The following is a 14,593-nucleotide window of genomic DNA, read 5'->3' as shown; positions in this document are numbered from 1 at the left end:
GAAGAAGGAATAGCTGAAGGTACCGTCATGGCATCATCTCCAAGACATGAAATATGGAAAGTGAGAAACGACATGTAGAGCATGTTATTATTCGTGTTTTTTTTTAAAAAAAAGAGTAAGAAATACATATATATAGGCTTGTACATACATAGAATTATCTCTGGTAACATAATTCTGAGATCAAGTGACAAGGGCTAGGGATGGGATACATATTTTTTTGTAGTGACGTTTTCATTTTAAACCTTGTGTACACATTACCTATTAGTTTTGTTTTAATTAAAGCTCAAAATTTTTCAAAGCTTGCCAGAGAGTAAAATTTACTCCCAAAATATCACCAAATACTTCCCTCAATGAGAAAAAGGTTAGAAAGCCTGGCAATAAGAAATCTAACATCGGCCCAGTCCCAGCAATCTGGACGGTTCTGACGAGAACCCCCAACTTCCAAGGGCCTCGGGGGCAGCATCACCTGGCCGGAATGCTCTGAGCCTTTCTTTTTCTCCCTTTGGTTTTCTGTGCCTGCTCGTCACCATCCACTTCATCTTCCTTCACTAGTTCACTTACATCGTCTTCACTATACTCTCCACCTGCAATCACATAACAAGGGGGTCAGACAGGCAGGAATAAAGGTTTTCACATCAAGAAGAGACATTTTCATTACGAAAAAAAGTCTAGCTCCTCCCTCTGTTCTGCATCTAACTAAAGCATCATTTCCTAAAGGAAGTTCTTCCTGTCCCTGACGAACAGGCGGTTTCCCTGTTCTTGGGAAAGTCCATATTTCCCTCCAAAACTCGCCCCACTTATATTTAACGTTTGCAATTTTTCCTATGCTCTACACGCCACAAGGACATGGATCCCGTGCATCTTAAGAAGTATTTGCAGGAGTTCCCATCATGGGGCAGCGGAAACAAATCTGATTAGGATCCATGAGGATGCAGATTCGATCCCTGGCCTCGCTCAGTGGGTTAAGGATTCGGCATTGCCATGAGCTGTGGTGTAGGTCGCCGACGAGGCTCAGATCTGGCATTGCTGTGGCTGTGGTGTAGGCCAGTGGCTACAGCTCTGATTCGACCCCTGGCCTGGGAACCTCCATATGCTGTGTAGGGGCGGCTCTGAAAAGCAAAAACAAACAAACCAACCAACCCTGATGTTCCCACCTCATCTTGAATATCTTTCAAAAGCAAGCAAAAGATACCTAGACTCACAAATAAAATAGGTTTAGAAAGAGGACTAAGACTTCCAGTTAGAGCAGAAAAACACAAACATGTCTATTTCTCATCTTCAGATACTACAGGGGTCCCCAGCGAAAAGTGCTGCCTGACCACATTCTGTGGGTACCAGTCAATAAATTCTGTACAGAGATTCAACCAGTATTTTACTTTTCTACTTCACATAAGCTTTTATTTGAAGTATAACATACCAAATAGTACATGTATCTAATGTACAGGTCAATGAAATTATGCAAAGTGAACATACTTGCATAATTAAGACCCAGCTGAAAAAGCAGAACATGAGTAGCTAGCATCACCCAAGGCCCCTCGTGCCCCTTCCAGTCACAAGTCACCACCCACATCCCAAAGGTAACCACCACCACCCTGAATTCTAACATCACAGGTTAGTTTAACCTCTTTTTGAGTCTTAAACAGAAACCTACAGCATGTCCTCTTGTCTGGCTTCTTTCACTCAACAGTCTAGCTGTGAATCACCTACTTTCTTGCCTGTAGCTATAGTTAATTCATTCTCATCCCTAAATAGTATTTCATTATATGACTACACTACAATTCATTTATCCATTCCTATGTTGATGGATATTTGATTTAGGGCCATTACAAATAGTGCTGTTTTGAATATTCCTGCATATCCAATTAGCTCTTAAATATTTCACTCAGCATGGACTGAGGCCCACCAAACACTTGAGGAAAGTCTCCGGTATAAAGGGCAAAACTGAAAACAAACAGAAAGGAATTCAGAGGAAACAAAATTAGGGGAAAAAAACAAAAAAAAACCAAATTAAAAGCTTTAAAAAAATTTTATAATATCCTCAAAGAGGCACCTACAAAATAAGGATAAAATGACTACACGCTCCTTGGTGGCCTAGCAGTTAAGTATCTGGCATTGCCAGTGCTATGGCACAGGTTCAATCCCTGGCTCAGGAAATTGATTCTGCAGAGCAACCAAAAAATTATTTTTTATTTTTTATTTTTTCGATTTTTATGGCTGCACCTGCGGCATATGGAGGTTCCCAGGCTAGGGGTCAAACTGATGCTACAGCTGCCGGCCTACACCACAGCAGAGCCATAGGAACACCAGATCCAATTTGTGTCTGTGACCTATACAACAGCTCACGGCAATGCAGGATCCTGACCTATTGAACAAGGCCAAGGATGGAACCCAAACCCTCGTGGATACTAGCCAGATTCATTTCCACTGCACCACGATGGGGACTGCTAATTAAAAAAAAAAAAAAAGCTTAAGATTAAAAATTTCCAGAAAATCAGAAAAATAATCTGAAAACTATAAATATGATAGCAGAGATTGGGGGAATAAAACAACAAAGATGATGAGAATGAGCCAGTCATAAGAAAACCTGGACAATAAGCATGTGAGGCTGAGGGAACAGTAAATATAAGATTTCTAAAATGGAAATAAGTTCGGTATCTTAGATGCCAGGTGGTAAATGAAAGTGTTTTATGAAATGTCCAAACACACAAATGTAATTTTGCTTCCTCCTGAAACCCACATAAAATCACTTCAGCAAAAGGACTTTTAAAAGACAAATCAGGAGTTCCCATCGTGGCGCAGTGGTTAATGAATCCGACTAGGAACCATGAGGTTGCGGGTTCGATCCCTACCCTTGCTCAGTGGGTTAATGATCCGGCGTTGCCGTGAGCTGTGGTGTAGGCTGGCAGCTACAGCTCTGACTCAACCCCAGCCTGGGAACTTCCATATGCCACAGGCGCAGCTATAAAAAGCAAATAATAAGTAAATAAATAAATAATTAGTAAATCCCATACAGTTACTGTAAGAGTAAGAAACAGACTGATATCGCTATAGACAAAAAAAAAAACCACCATAAAATGAACAAATCTTTAATTGAAGTATAGTTGACTTATATAGTATTATATTCAGTGGTATAGCACAATAATTCATTATTTTTACAGAAAATGAACAAATTTTGTTCAAAGACTCAGAGCTTCCAACACTTTTTCAGTTCCCCATGTTTAAAATGAGTCAAAAACTAAGAATCACTGAAAGAACTGAGAAGGTATCTAAAACAATAAAGCCCCAAACAAACATTCAGCGTCAATAAAAATCACCTTAGAAGACACAGAGACTTGTTTCCTCATTTTATCAGGCTAGCATTGTTTCATACAAAACCAGACAAGGAAATTAATTATAAGAAAACTACACACCAACATCCCTCATAAATAGAGGCAAAAATCTTCAACAAAGTTTTAGGAAACCAAATTCAGCAATGCAGAAGACAAATAATACATCATGACCAAGCAAGTTTCATCTGAGAAATAAAAGGGTGTCCAAATACTTAAAATCAATCACTGTTAATTCATCATATTAACAGATAAAAGAGGAAAAATCACACAATCAATAGATGGAGAAAAAGCATTTGACAAAATTCACCTCTCAGCAAATTAGGAACAGAGGAAAATTTTCAACCTGATAAAAGGCAAGAAGGATAGTATATGCAGATTGCCAGGGTTCAAAGCCGAGCTCAGCTACTATTTACCTAAGTGACTCTGGATACCTCACTTTCTTTTATCTGTAAAATGAAGAGCATAATAGCACATACTTTATGTTACGTGATTGAGTTAGTAAGCAGTTCAACAATGTAAAGTGCTTAAAGCACACACAACAGGCATCTGTGTGAAATCCACAGTTAACATTATACAAAATGGTGAAACAATGATGGCTTCGTCTTAAAACTGGCACCAAGGCAAAGATGCCTACTCTCAATGCTCCCATTCACTATTACATTGGAAGTTTGTATCAAGTACAATAAGGCAAACAAAAGAAATCAAAGGTATGCCTACTGGAAGAGAGGAAATAAAACTGTTTCTATGCACAGATAATGTAATCTGTCGGGGGAGGAGAGCGATGGCCTTGGAATTGTTCATTTTGGTGGTGGTTACAGAACTCTAAGCATTTGTCAGAAACTCACAGAACAGTACAACGAAGAATGAATTTTACCATTAAGCTAAAAACAGAAAAATGTAAAACATTATAAATATCCATAGAGCAATAAGGTACTGCACTAATGAAACAAGAATATGATTCTATTTTAAAATTTCCAAAGAACAACAAAAATGTTGTTCAAGGGAGTTCCCGTCGTGGCGCAAGGGAAACGAATCCAACTGGGAACCATGAGGTTTCGGGTTCGATCCCTGGCCTTGCTCGGTCGGTTAAGATTCTGGCGTTGCCGTGAGCTGTGGTGTAGGTCAAAGATTCGGCTTGGATCCCAAGTTGCTTTGGCTGTGGTGCAGGCCGGCAGCCGTAGCTCCAATTGGCCCCCTAGCCCAGGAATCTCCATATGCCATGGATGTGGCCCTGAAAAAACAAAAGACAAAAATAAATAAATAAATAAATAAACAAATAAATAAAAACAAGGCACAAAAGAGACTTCTTAATAGAAACACAGAAACTTAGAAAATAATGAAGGAATACTTTTAAAATTCAGATGGGGGTTGTTCCCGTCATGGCTCAGTGGTAACGAATCTGACTGGGAACCATGAGGTTTCGGGTTTGATCCCTAGCCTTGCTCAGTGGGTTAAGGATCCGGCGTTGCCGTGGGCTCTGATGTGGGTTGCAGACGCAGCTCGGATCCCGAGGTGTTGTGGCTCTGGTGTAGGCTGGCGGCTACAGCTCTGATTCAACCCCCAGCCTGGGAACCTCCATATGCCACGGGAGCGGCCCAATAAATGGCAAAAAGACAAAGGAAAAAAAAAAATTCAGATGGCGTTCTCCTGAGGCACTGCAGGTTAAGGATCTGGTGATGTCACTGCAGTGGCCTGGGTCGCTGATGGTTCACAAGTTTGACCCTTGGCTCAGGAAAGCACTGGTGTGGCCAAAAAAAAAAAAAAAAATTCAAAAGGAAAATTATTATTACAGAGCCCAGAATTATTATAGAACACAAAATTCTATACCAAACTATTAATCATGCCTGAGAGTCTCTTGGTTATTTAAATATTTAAATATTTGGGGTCTCAAAAGTTTCTACCATGAATCTTTCCCCAGGAATTATTTGAAGATTTCTCATTTTGGTGGAAGAAACCAAGAAAGACATCACGAGACCCAAGAAACAGGGAAGCCAAGAGAGAAGGGAAATAAAAGGACCATCCAGAGTGGTGGTGATGATGGAAGATCTTAGGCTTAAAAATGGTAAAACTCAGCTAAGCTAGAGCAGGTCAGAAGACAAAGATACTTGAAAAAAGTGAATGACGGAGTTTCCTTTGTGGCTCAGCAGGTTACATAGTGTCTGTGGGGAAGCAGGTTTGATCCCTGGCTTCACTCAGTGGGTTAAGGATCCAGCATTGCAGCAAGCTACTATATAGGCTGCAGACATGGCTCAGATTCGGTGTTGCTGTGGCTGTGGTGAACACCGGCAGCTGCAGCTCTGATTCAACCCCCGGCCTGGGAACTTCCATATTGTGTGGCCATAAAAAGGAGAAGAAAAAAAAAAGTTTATCTAATGAATCTACTTTTTTTTTTGTCTTTTTAGGGCCGCACCCACGCAGCATATGGAGAATCCCAAGCCAGGGGTCTACACCACAGCCACAGCAATGCCAGATCCGAGCCAAGTCTGCGACCTATACCACAGTTCAAAGGAACACTGGATTCTTAACCCATTGAGTGAGGCCAGGGATCAAACCTGCAACCTCATGGTTCCTAGTCGGATTCATTTTGGCTGTGCCACAAAGGGAACTCCTAATGAATCTAAATATCTCAGGAAATGACTTAGACAATTCTGAGAGTTTAGTAGCAAGTACATAAATGACTAACAGGAGTTCCCGGTGTGGCTCAATGGAAATGAATCGCACTAGCATCCATGAGGTCGCAAGGTTCGATCTCTGGCCTTGCTCAGTGGATTAAGGATCCAGCACTGCCATGAGCTGTGGTGTGGGTTGAAGATGCGGTTCAGACATGACATTGCTGTGGCTGTGGCACAGGCCAGCAGCTCCAGCTCCGACTGACCCCTAGCCTGGGAACCTCCATATGCTGTGGGTGCAGCCCTAAAAAGACAAATAAATAAATAAATGACTAAGCAACAACAACAAAATGGCAATGATTAACTCCAGAGAAAACTAGTGCAGGAATAGCCATAACGGTATATACCACATGATTCGGCCAGAACATGGTGTCCACGGTTGTTACAAAAAAGTAAACACTTAATAATGACCTAACCCAAATTAGACATAGGAACATTAGCAGGCTGGAGAGTTAGGGAGGGTCTAAAAGTGAAAAGGCTGTGTCAGCAGTAAGGGGAAAGCTAAAAGGGGGTAAAAAAATAAGACTTAACATGGACAGATTAAGAAAACACAATGGAAATACCAAATTTTAAAAGCAGATATCATTCTTCTGCGGAGAAGTGATAGGGATGATTAATAGTGATAGGAACTACCATTTGAAAATAAATCTGTTAGAAATATTTAACTGTTTTTGGAGTTCCCACTGTGGCTCAGCAGAAAAGAACCCGACAAGTATCCATGAGGATGCAGGTTCCCTTCTTGGCCTTAGTCAGTGGGTTAAGGATCTGGTGCTGCCAGCTACACTAACTACCTGTGGTGTATGTCACAGACTCTGCTCAGATTCCCGCGTTGCTCTTACTGTGGAGTAGGATGGCAGCTGCAGCTCCAATTTGACCCTTAACCTGTGAACTTCCATGGTCCCCAAAAGCAAAAAAACATTCTAAGATAAAATAACTTAAAAAAGAAATATTTGACTATTTTTAAGCAGGTGCATACAAAACTTTGATTCAAATGAAAACTGGTTTTCAAATGATCACACTGGCAGATATCTAAAGACCAATGTTGGTGGACAAGGAATCTGAGAAACCAGCTGGGAAGTTACTTCAGGTCTTAGTGAAGAATAATAGTAGTTCAGTAAGAGTGAGACTGGAGAGAGAGTGATGAGAAACTGATTTTACACACAGACACACTGGTTGGAACAAAAGAGAGAGAACAAGGACAACTCCTAGGCTTTTTTGGCTTTATTTTTCATCGGAGCTACTCTATAGGAAGATACTTATAATTTGATGGGGAAGCCTGGGGAAGGTGCAGGATGGCGGAAGGGGTAGGTCTGGGTGACGTTTATTTCAGCCTGGGTTCGGTTTTAGAAACCTATACAGGAGTTCCCGTCGTGGCGCAGTGGTTAGCGAATCCACTAGGAACCATGAGGTTGCGGGTTCGGTCCCTGCCCTTGCTCAGTGGGTTAAGGATCCGGCGTTGCCGTGAGCTGTGGTGTAGATTGCAGAAGCGGCTCGGATCCCGCGTTGCTGCGGCTCTGGCGTAGGCCGGTGGCTACAGCTCCGATTAGACCCCTAGCCTGGGAACCTCCATATGCCGCGGGAGCGGCCCAAGAAATAGCAAAAAAAAAAAAAAAACTATACAAAAACAAGGTCTGAAAAGAGAGAAATGCATACAGACATTGCAGAGAGGCAAAGGGTATCATTAAGTGAACTTGCTAACAAGAAGATCCCTCCTGCAGGCAGAAAGTGAAGATATCTATCTCTGCCGTGATGCTAGCGAGCAATTAATTCCCTGGGGGCGGAAGGTCTGGCGACAGACTGCCTTTCAGAAGACTGCAAGGTTGGTGAGGGTACGCGAAGACCGACCACCGCCAGCGTCCCCAGAGATAGGGCCCTGTTCACGTGCCAGTTCCCGAACTCCGAGAGGGGGCGTCGGCCGAAGTCAGGCCTCGAGAAAGGGCTGCGCGAGACAACCCGGGACACACATCCCGGGTCACGGGGGCCGCGCGGCACGAGGACGCGCGGCACCCGCGCCCGGGAGCCACCCGGGCCACCCGGCCCACGCACGGGGGGCCAAGCGCGCCTCACGTGAGACGCGGGGCGGGGCAAGCTGCCTCTCGCCTCTGGCCGAGTCGCTCACCCGACGGCACGTAGTCCTCGTCCTCCTCCGAGGTGGAGAAGTCTTCAGAGTCGAATTCCTCCATATCGCTGCCGCACGAGGCGGGCTGAGTCGCAGGGCCGCAACAGCTACCCCCAACGGCAAAGCTCTAGGGAGCCACCATAGAGCTGCGGCGGGGGCGGCGGCGGCTGGGGCGGCCCCCAGCCTCTGCACATGCGCAGAGAGTGTATGTGGTCGAATGCGACACTTCCGGACCAGTGCCTTCCGCTGGATGCTACTGTGGGGGGTGGCGGAACACGGGCTGGGCGCCGAAGCGGTGCATGCTGGAACTTGTAGTCTTCAGAGCTACCAGCTGCTTTGATTTAGTAAACATGCTTAAACTAAGTTTGTTTTGCCCGTGGGAATACGGCAGACCTTCATTACTCGCAGTTTGGTATTTTTGAAATCGCTTACTTGTTAAAATTTATTATCACCCCCAAAATCAATATTCGCGGTGCTTTCTGGGGTTATTTGCGGACATGCGCAGAGAGTGAAAATTTTTGAGTCAACCCAAGCAAGGTATGTGGTACCGAGGTTGAAAGAGGCAGGCGGTCTTGCTTCTTCCGCTCGAATGCTGTAAATAAGTGTCCTTTTCGCAATCACTTTAGTGCCGCGTTTTTTGCATTTTTGTGCTTTTTGTTGGTGATTTCGCTGTTAAAAATGACCCCCGAGCGTGGTGCTAAGGTGCTGCCTAATGTTCCTAAACGCAAGAAGGCTGTGATGTTCCTTACGGGGAAAATACGTGTGTTAGATAAGCTTCGTTTAGGCATGAGTTGTAGTGCTCTTGGCCGTGAGTTCAATGTTAATGAGTCAACAATCCGTTACATCAAGAAAAAAAGAAAAGGAAATTCGCCGATCTGTACCTGAGGCTGCTCTGGAAAGTGCTGAAGTGACGTCTATAGTGGGGGTGAGGAAGCAATGGAAAAAATGGAAAAGCAGCTCAATTTGTGGATTCATGAGAAGACAACCGATAAAAAAGGTGTGATGGACAGCACTGCTGTGAAGCTGAAAGCCAACGAAATTTACAGCCATGTTACCCAGGGTCAGAAAAATGTGAAACCGTCCTAGGCTAGTGCTGGGTGACTTGCACGTTTCAAAAGGCGATATGGGGTGAATAATGTTAAGCTTGCAGGTGAGACAAGTTCTGCGGATCAGGAGGCTGCAGAAGAATGTAAAAAATACTTGCTAAGTATTATAAGGAAAAAGGATATGTGGAAGAGCAGGTTTTCAATGCTGATGAGACTGGCTTATTTTATAAGGATGTTGGCAAAAGAACCTATATAACACAAATGGCCTCCAAAGCCTCTGGCTTTAAATCTTTCCAAGACTATGCAACCCTGCTTTTGTGCACCAATGCCAAGGGCGACTTTAACTGCAAACCCCTAATGGCCTACAGAGCTCCAAGTTCACAAGCATTTAAAGGGAAAAGTGTGAACCATATGCCAGTCCATTGGAGGTGGAACAAAAAAGGGTGGATGACGTCTGATTAGTTCCAGAGTTGCTTCATACCAGAAGTTGAATACTATCTCCAGGACAGAAACCTTGCCTTCAAGATTTTGTTAATTTTGGATAATGTGCCAGTCCATTGCTGTGAAGAACTCACAAATGCCCACCCCAACGTAGAAGTTCTTTTCTTGCCCCCAAATACTACGTCTCTCATCCAACCCCTGGATCAGGGCATGATAAAAGCCTTCAAGGTGCACTATACTAGGGAGCTTTATAGCAAGGCTTTCGAGGCCAACAAGGAAAGTACCGTGATGGACTATTGGAAGTCAGTCACTATACGCAACGTTATTGATTATTGATTACAGCCTGGGACAACATCAAGCGGGCTGCTATCAATAACTGTTGGAAAAATGTTTGGCTGGACTGTGTGGAAAATTTTGAAGGTTTTGAAGGTGTAACAGAAAGTATAAAAAAGTGTCAAAAACATGATGCCTATCGCATGGCAAATAAGTGGAGAAGGTTTTGATGATATGAGGGAAGAGGATGTGGAGGAGATTTTGGCAGAAAAAGCAATAGAACCCACCAATGAAGACCTGGACGAGATGGCAAAACAAGGCGCTGGAGTCCATGATAACGAAGATAGCGATGAAAGTCAGCCTGAGAGTCCAGGAATTGTCCCTCTTACAGCGGCCAAAATATCAGAATGGAACTCTGCCTTGGGAAAAAGATTTAATGACATGGAAGTGTGTGACCCTATGCTCGATCGCAGCCTCAACTTTAAGCTCTTAATCTCCTTTGCGTTTGCCCCCTATGCCGAGATGCTTAAGGATTTGAGGCGAAAAGCCATGCAGGCTCCCAGTATTGGGAGCCAGTTGGGGAAGGAAGATTGCCGATTGCATCAACAAGTGGTGAGAGCCAAACCCCTGAGGTTGAACCGACAGATGTCACTCTTCCATCCTCTTCCCCTCCTGCAGAATGACTTCCACCAACCTCTCCCTTGGTTTTGTGGGGCAAGCCAAGGTCAAGACGTTTAACCACAATCTGCCTGGTGCCATCACCCAATCTTCAGCTCCATCAACAGTAAGATTCTAGTTCATGTTCTCATAAAACTTTAAATGTTTGAGCTTCCCTTTTTTCAGAACTATATTTGCATTACTGTACAGTACGTAGGATGTGTTTACAGTACTGTATGTATTTACTTATGTGAGTCCTGTGTGTATGTGTGTGTGTGTGTGTATGAGGGGGAGAGTTAAAGTAGTTCAACCTCAGTATTGTAGAGTGCATTGCACAGAAACGCTGTCATTGAAATATCATTTTATTAAAATACTACATATCATTATTTGTAAGAAAGATATATTAAATAAGGTGTCTTTGAACAGAAACACATAAAACAAGATTATGTACAAAAATGGTATGACCAGAGACCCCCCCAGGAACCCAACCTTGTAATTCTGCTAATTGAGGGTGCGCAGTGACCTTATAGGTGTCATTACTGACAGCAGCAAGGATCAGTTGTATTCTAGAATTCAGACAACATGCCCACCAATCCTTCTGTCAAGCTAATCCATAAGAAGTACAACCATATATAATCTTGGTCATTTTGTCAGATTAAAAAATTTTAATTATAATACAGCTATAGGAGGCAGTAATCAGAAGTGAATGCAGATGAGATAGCAACAAGTATATCCTGTTTGCTCAGGTTTCGGGGTTTTTTTTTTCAGGTAAAAATTGCTCCCTGTTAATACTCTGGGCTAGGGCCTGTGTTACCCAGTCTAGTGTTATCTAAATCAAGGAATAGATGAATCACATTTGTGAGTAAAAGGACATTACAGGAATTCCCGTCGTGCACAGCAGAAATGAATCCGACTAGGAACCATGAGATTGCAGGTTCAATCCCTGGCCTCGCTCAGTGGGTTAAGGATCCGGTGTTGCCGTGAGCTGTGGTGTAGGTTGCAGACACGGCTTAGATCGGGTGTTGCTGTGGCTGTGACGTAGGCTGGCAGCTACAGCTCTGATTAGACCTCTAGCCTGGGAACCTCCATATGCTATGGGTGTGGCTCTAAAAAGACGAAAGACAGAAAAAAAAAAAAAAAGAACATTGCAGATGTGAGAAAAAGAATGTATATATGTGTATGTGCGACTGGGTCACTTTGCTGTATAGCAGAAAATGGATAGAACACTATAAACCAACTATAATGGAAAAAATAAAAATCATTAAAAAAAAATAAAGGACATTACAGGAGTTCACAGATGGCTCAGTGGGTTAAGGATCTGGCATTGTCACTGCTGTGGCTTCAGTTGCTGCAGTGGTGCAGGTTTCCTCCCTGTCCGGGAAACTTCTCTATGCCGCAGGCACGGCCAGAAAAAACAGACATTACAGTGGCTCTGTGCCACCAAACCTTTAAAAACAGCCTGATTGAAACATACTTCACACACCACAAAATTTACACAAGTGCGTAATTCAGTCATTTTAGGATATTCACAGACTTGTGTGACCATCACCAGTCAATTTTGGAACATTTTCATCACCTCATGAAGGAACCCCGGACCCCTTGGCAGTCACTCCTCATTTCTCCCCAACCCCCAGCCTGGAGCCAGTCTTTCTGTCTCTCTGTGTTTTCCTTTTTTTCTCGGTCTTTTTTTGTTGTTGCCTTTTCTTGAGCCGCTCCCGAGGCATATGGAGGTTCCCGGGCTAGGGGTCGAATCAGAGCTGTAGCCTCCAGCCTACACCAGAGCCACAGCAACGCGGGATCCGAGCCGCTTCTGCAACCTACACCACAGCTGACGCCAATGCCAGATCCTTAACCCACTGAGCAAGGCCAGGGATCAAACCCGCAACCTTCTGGTTCCTAGTCGGGTACGTTAACCACTGCGCCACGACGGGAACTCCATCTCTGTGTTTTCCATTCCAGACATTTCATATACATGGAATTATACAAGAGGTGGTCTTTTCTGTCTTTCACTTAGCACATTTTCTTTTTTTCTTTCACTTTTTTAAAGTCTTACTGACGTGCAGTTGATTTACAATGTTGTGATCCTTTCTGCTGTACAACAGAGTGATTCAGTTATGCGTATACACACGTCCATTCTCTTTCAGATTCTTTTCCCATATGGATGATCACAGAATACTGGGTAGAGTTCCCTGTGCTATACAGCAGGTCCCCACTGGCCAGTCATTCCATAGACCACAGAGCACATCTGTCGCTTAGCACGTTTTCAAAGTTCATTTCTCTCGGTGGGATTGCTGGACTACGTAAGTTTGTGCTTTACTTTTTGAGGAATTGTCAAACTGTTTCCCAAAGCAACTGCACCTTCTTACACCCTCACCAGCAGTTTCTGAAGTCTCCAATTTCTCCACACCCTTGCCAACACTCTGCTTTTTTTTTTTTTTTTGCTTTTTTTAGGGTCACATTTGCGGCATGTGGAATTTCCCAGGCTGGGGTCAAATCTGAGCCGCAGCTGCCAGCCTACACCACAGCCAAGCAACGCAGGATCCAAGCCACATCTGCAACCTACCCGGCAGCTCACAGCAACGCCGGATCCTTAACCCACGATTGGGGCAGGGGATTGAAACCAAGTGCTCATGGATACTAGTTGGGTTCATTACTGCTGAGCCCGACAGGAACTCCCATTTCACTGTAGTTTTGATTTGCACTTCCCTGGTGATTAGTGATGTTAAACATTCTTTCATGTCTTTATTGGTCACAGCGTATGTTCTTTGGAAAAATTGTCTACGGAAAGCCTTTGTCCATTTTAATTTATTTATTTTGTGGCTACACCTGCTGCATATGGAAGTTCCGGGGCCAGGGATTGAGTCCAAACCACAGCTTAGACCTATGCTGCAGCTGCTGGATCCTTTAACCCACTGTGCCAGGCCAGGGACCAAACCTGCGCCTCCAAAGCAACCCAGGCCACTGCAGTCAGATTTTTTTCTTTTTGTCTTTTTGCCTTTTCTAGGGCCATACCCGCAGCATATGGAGGTTCCCAGGCTAGGGGTCTAATCGGAGCTGTAGCTGCAGGCCTACGCCAGAGCCACAGCAACTTGGGATCCGAGTCACATCTGTGACCTACACCACAGCTCATGGCAATGCTGGACCCTTAACCCACTGAGCAAGGCCAGGGATCGAACCCACAACCTCATGGTTCTTAGTCGGATTCGTTAACCACTGAGCCATGACGGGAACTCCTGCAGTCAGATTCTTAACCCGTTGTGCTATAGCAGGAATTTGGGGGAGGGACTGCATTTAACAAGTCTTTGCCTAACCCAAGATCACAAAACACACTCCTGTTTTCTTCTAAGAGATTTATAGTTTAGTTCTTAGATTTAGGTATATCACTCATATCAGTAAATCTTTCTCATGTAAGAATTAAAAAAAAAAAAAAAAAAAAACGGAGGCGGGGGAGACGTAGAGCTCCCTTCGTGGCTCAGTGGGTAATGAACCTGACTGAGATCCATGAGGATGTGGGTTTGATCCCTGGCCTCGCTCAGTGGGTTAAGGATCCGGCATTGCCATTGGCTGTGGTTTACTTTGCAGACTCGGCTCGGATCCTGTGTTGCTGTGGCTGTGCTGTAGGCCAGCGGCTGCAGCTGCAATTCAACCCCTAGCCTGGGAATCTCCATATGCCACCTAGAAAGCAGGAAAAAAAAAAAAAGTGAAATTAGGACCCAGTATTGGGGAGTTTACCATTCTCGGCCTCGCATTCCTAGGACAGCGTAATCAAACCCTGCCGTGACAAAGTGGGACGTAGCCTTTGGCCATGCCCCGGGGGCCTGAGTCTAGGGAAAGGCTGCCCTGACGCTCTTCAGCAGACTCTCTCCTCCAGCATCATCCCCTGTCTCCCGGTCTCCTCTTTACAGCTCCCTAGCGCTCCACACCTTTGTTCAAATTCACAGCCAAAGTTTCTGACCACTGTCAGGGGAACCATGTTTTCTATGGTGGTGAATGGTTTAGTAAAGAAATCAAAAATTGGTCAGCAGGCTGGATCCAGCTTAAAGACATGCGTGGTGGGAC

The 14,593-nt window shown here is 44.2% G+C and overlaps 1 protein-coding gene across 2 annotated transcripts in view; it reads right to left on the bottom strand.

The window, feature by feature from the left end:
- The window catches only part of CFDP1 (craniofacial development protein 1), a 125,589-nt gene extending 117,240 nt beyond the window's left edge, over positions 1 to 8,349 (bottom strand). Inside the window, exons 1-2 of one of the 2 annotated variants that reach the window (XM_047789027.1) lie at positions 8,118 to 8,349; positions 467 to 584 (exon numbers count right to left, since the gene is read on the bottom strand). In XM_047789027.1, coding sequence (XP_047644983.1) covers positions 467 to 584; positions 8,118 to 8,181 — 182 coding nt within the window. In that variant the 5' untranslated portion in view covers positions 8,182 to 8,349. The remainder of the gene's footprint in view (positions 1 to 466; positions 585 to 8,117) is intronic. The other variant, XM_047789026.1, reaches the window with a different exon arrangement.
- Positions 8,350 to 14,593: the final 6,244 nt, after the last annotated feature.

This window comes from Phacochoerus africanus, chromosome 8, assembly GCF_016906955.1.
Source record: "Phacochoerus africanus isolate WHEZ1 chromosome 8, ROS_Pafr_v1, whole genome shotgun sequence".
NCBI classification, from domain to species: Eukaryota; Metazoa; Chordata; class Mammalia; order Artiodactyla; family Suidae; genus Phacochoerus; species Phacochoerus africanus.
This window is presented reverse-complemented; position numbering and strand designations above follow the sequence as displayed.